This window comes from Cricetulus griseus, chromosome 3, assembly GCF_003668045.3.
Source record: "Cricetulus griseus strain 17A/GY chromosome 3, alternate assembly CriGri-PICRH-1.0, whole genome shotgun sequence".
NCBI classification, from domain to species: Eukaryota; Metazoa; Chordata; class Mammalia; order Rodentia; family Cricetidae; genus Cricetulus; species Cricetulus griseus.
In genome coordinates, this window is record NC_048596.1 from 53,766,872 (window position 1) to 53,771,053 (window position 4,182).

At 63.5% G+C, this 4,182-nt stretch overlaps 1 protein-coding gene across 1 annotated transcript; it reads right to left on the reverse strand.

The window, feature by feature from the left end:
• Positions 1 to 3,379, reverse strand: Ap5b1 (adaptor related protein complex 5 subunit beta 1). Its single transcript, XM_027408594.2, has 3 exons — positions 3,264 to 3,379; positions 2,703 to 2,874; positions 1 to 2,600 (listed from the first exon to the last, which is right to left on the reverse strand). The coding sequence occupies exons 2-3, from the start codon at positions 2,850 to 2,852 to the stop codon at positions 111 to 113; spliced, it is 2,640 nt and encodes an 879-aa protein (XP_027264395.1). The 5' UTR covers positions 2,853 to 2,874; positions 3,264 to 3,379; the 3' UTR covers positions 1 to 110.
• Positions 3,380 to 4,182: the final 803 nt, after the last annotated feature.

Below are 4,182 nucleotides of genomic sequence, written 5' to 3' on the forward strand. Positions count from 1 at the left end.
TGAGAGCCATCAGTGAGTGTGATTTTATGGGGTAGGGCCTACAAAAATATGTTCCTTTGACAGTCCCTTGGACCAGCCCCCAAGAGCAACAAGTCCTGTCCCACCTGGTGTTAGTGGGCTGCAAGGCTACGGAGGTAGTCCCCAACCAGGGGCAGCACGGCCCAGTTGTCAGTCCTTAGGGCCACAGGCACACCATCCACCTGAGCTTTCTCCAGTCGCAGCAGCAGCATGGAGTCAGGGGGCAGTTGGACAGCTATGAGGTAGGTGGTGGGGGGCTGAGCCACTACAACAAAGGGCTCTAGGTGTTGGGACACCAAGGCCTCCAGGCCCTGTGGCCCAAGTGGACACCACATACGACTTTCTACACCCTTTGGCAGGCAGGAGTTCCAGAGATCATCAAAGAAACACAGCTCGGAGCCCTTGGGGAGCTGGGGGAAAGGCAGGAAGAGGTCAGCAAACTTCACAGACAAGGGATGCAGGTGTGCATGGCATGTGAGGCCAGCAGGTGTGGTATAAAGGGCCTCAACATGTAGGCGAGCAGGGGCTGGGCGTCGGGGCTGCAAGGTCAGGCACAGAGGATGGGCAGGCTGCCCTGGACACAAGCAGGGTATGTGGACAGCCTCCAAAGGCCCATAGAGCTGTCCTGCCACACGGAAGCGCAGCTCCAGAGAGTAGACAGGAGCCTCCAGTGCCTCCACCTGCAGATGCAGCACCGGGAGTGTGCCTTTGGCCTTCTGAGGCCCCACACTCAACTGAATTGGAGCTGGAGTCTCTTGCACCATCAGTGTTGATGCAAAGCCCTGGTTCTCAGCCACCAGTGACGAGGCCAGTGCAGGTACAGCAAGTGAGGGGCCCAGGGCCATGCCCAACTTGGAACTTGACAGATGGGAAAAGAGGATATAGTAGAGTCGGGCATGGTCCCGCCCGTCAGCATCCTCTAGCTGTCTGGCCAGTACTTGCAGCAAGTCTGCCAGGCCATCTCCCCCACCTGTCCGCAGCAGAGCGCGGCATACCCGCAGTAGGGCCTGCTGTAGGCCCCAGTCAGTGCAGTGTATGGCTGCAGCCTGTAGAAAGCTGAGGGTGGCTCTCTGGGCATCTCCCTCTGCAACCTTTGCCAGCATTCGAAGGTGCCAGCAAAGCGATTCGTTCTTGCCTGGCCTGGCTACCACCTCTTGCTGCAGCACCACCCTGAGGGGCTCTCTCAGCTCGGGGCTTACCTGATCTAAGAGGTCTACAAAATGAGGAGCTAGGGAAGGCCGAGCTCGGTATAGTTGGGCCAGTCCATGGACCAAAGATGTGCGCACTGTAGGTTGCCCAGCCAGGCAGCTGGCAACGAGGTATGAGGCCTGGAAACAGAGAGTGGCCAAGGCCTGGGGACCACCATCTAGGGCTGCCCTCTGCTGTAGTCCAGCCAGCAGCTCCTGTAGGTACCACCGTGGGCTGTGAACATGGCCTTTCTCCTCTTCCTCAGCATCAGCACAGAGCAGGCAGAGCAGATGCAGGCGGGCCAAGAGGACCATTGGATCATGCAGGAGACTGGGCATGAGGCCCCGGCTTAGCTGGGGACCCAACAGCAGGGGGGCAGCCTCTTCCCCTTCCAGACCTAGGGGACAATTCTCTGGGAAGCTCAGGATGCAGTTCAGGTAAAAGAGGTGTGTGGGTGAGGGCAAGGCTGGGTGTTGGGCCACCAAGGTGAGCCTGCGGAGCAGCAAAGCTTCATCCTGAGCAGTGAACAGGGCCTCACCAAAGGCCGCCTTGAGAGCCAGGACTGAGTGCAACAGCGTCAGCTGTGCTGTGCCCAGCAGCCGAACTAGCTGTGGCTTGAAAACCACTGGTGGCTGTCCCCGAAGACCCCGAAGGGCCCAGCCCAACAGCCACAGAAGCTGAGCCTGAGCCACAGACGTGAGCAGGTAGGAGGTATCCAGAAGCTGGGCCACTGCAGCCTTCAGCTCTCGGGCCTCCTCAGGGCTGGGCTTTAGCAATGGAAAGCCATGCTCCTCCCCAGTTGTGGGCCAGCTGGGTGCCTGGGGCTGAAGATGGGCATCCCACTCTTCAGCTAGTGTCCAGTCCCAGGGACAACTCCCAGAGGAGGAGACTCCAGCCACAAGCAGGCCTTGCAGGCCAGCCCCGATCTCAGCCCCAGGCCTGGATGGTACCACCAAGGTGTTGTGCAGAACAAGGGCCAGCAGCAGGCTGACAGGCTGGATGGGACCCGTTTGCCCTAGGAGGCTTCGCAGTATCCCCAGGGAGCCAGCCAGCAGCCCAGGCTTACAGCGCTCAAGTTCTCCAAGGCATTCACACGCTGTGGCCTGTAGGTGGCGCTGTTCTGAGAGGGTCCCAAAGCTCCGTCCCATGTCTCGGCCCGAAGCTAGACCAAGCAGAAGGGGCAGGAGTCGGCAGGAAGCTCCGGAAGTGGGTCCCAGAGCACCTCCTGACACCAGGGCTGTGGTGGCTGCCAACAGCAGGAGCCTCCGGAGAGCTGAAGGTTTTGAGGGCAGGAGGACAAGGGTGTCCAACAAGGAGGTGGCAGCAGCTTCCGCAGCAGGTGCATCAGACCACAGTTTGTCAGAGTACTCCAAGCTCAGTGTCAGTAAGGAAACCTGAGATGAGGGGTTTAAGAGGGACTCATGAAGATGAAGTTCAGCATGCACTAGTACGGAGCAACCATGTGGAGCACAGCAGGGCACACGGGCACGACCTACCTTGGTCTGCTCGCTTAGCTTTTCACTCCTTAGGTCACTCAGCAGGTCGCGACCCAAATCCTCACCTTCGGCACCGGCCAGGAAGGCGGATGGGCTGGCTCGGAAAGCCCCCAGGCGCTGGGCCCAGGCTTCACGACTCAGGGGCCCCATGCTCAGTCACCCACTGAATTCTCTGCAGAGGGAAGGAGCATCAGGCCCTCGGGCGCAGACACGGAGGCGAGCACGCGCAAGACCTTCACGGCCGCCAGAGGGCGCCCGGGTCCTCCCCCCGCCCCTGGTCCCCGAGGTGGGGGGGGCTGCTGTCACCCTAGGGGTCGTCTTGCAGACCCCAACAGAGACCCCCATGCCCAAGTTCCCGAGCTGAAATCTGGAGGCTTCGGGGACGAGGCGGGGAGCCGCGGCGGCTCAAGCCCCTGCGGGACGGGAGCCGCCGCGATGAGGGTGGGGGCGCTCGGGAGGTGCGTGCCGAGAGCTCATTAGGCTGCCCGCCTACGAAGAGCACCGAAACCACAGCGTCGCCCGGGCCCCTGGCGCCCGTGGTAACGGGCCGGCCTCTCTCACCGCTTGAGTCAGCTGCCGCAGGCGCTCGGTCGGCTCCTTCCGGGCTGGCAGGCTGGCGGCGCGGGCCGGGGCGGGGCGCGCGGCGCGTGGGCGGCCGGGACCGGGCGAGCCCAGAGGCGGGGCGTAACGGAGCCTCCGCCTGCCACGCCCGCCAGGCCGGCAGGTGCCGACTCGCCGGTTTCGCCGGGTCTGAGTAACTGTCTCGCTTCGCAGGCCCCCTGCCCCGAAACCGCCGCAGGCACGGGCAGGGGCGGGGCTTGGTGGGCCGAGCCGAGCTCTCGTCCCGCTCCCGGATGGGGGTGCGTTCCCAAGCCCTCGAGGAGCGCCACAGCGGTCTGGGCAGATCGGGGAGGCCGCCAGCGCGTCCCCTGGCCGCCCGGCACGGCCCGGCTGGTCGAGTACGGGTCTTTGGGCGGCCGCTGGGGGGCGCGCGGGACGCGCTCCCAGGGCAGAGCAGGAAAAGCCAGGCGCCGGTCACGGTGGGACCGGTCGGACCGGCGCCGCAGGGCTTGGCTTGGCGTCCTCAACGCTGACCGGGCGGAGGGGGGCGGGGGAGGGGACACCCCGCTCTGCTTGGAGGCGAGGAGCCGGCGCCAGGGTCGCAGCCGCATGGTAGCCGCTGACCTTTGTCCGAAGCCACACCGGTTGCGAATAAGGGTCGGGCAGGCTAGAGTACAGCCGGCGGGGCCGGCCTGACGCCGCAGCGAAGACGAAAAACAACGGGATCCTGACTTTGGATGTGCGCGTTGGTGGGGCCTGGAGGGCCACTCAGCTCGTAGCACGTCTGACGAGGGCCGAGAAACCAAGACTTGAGTAGAGAGACCGGGCTGCAAGAAACCTAGGGTCAAGTAGCGTACCCCCTACTGGAGTCCGGAGGGCTGGATCCAGGCTTGTGGCTCAGGAACTCCAGGCTGTGGAT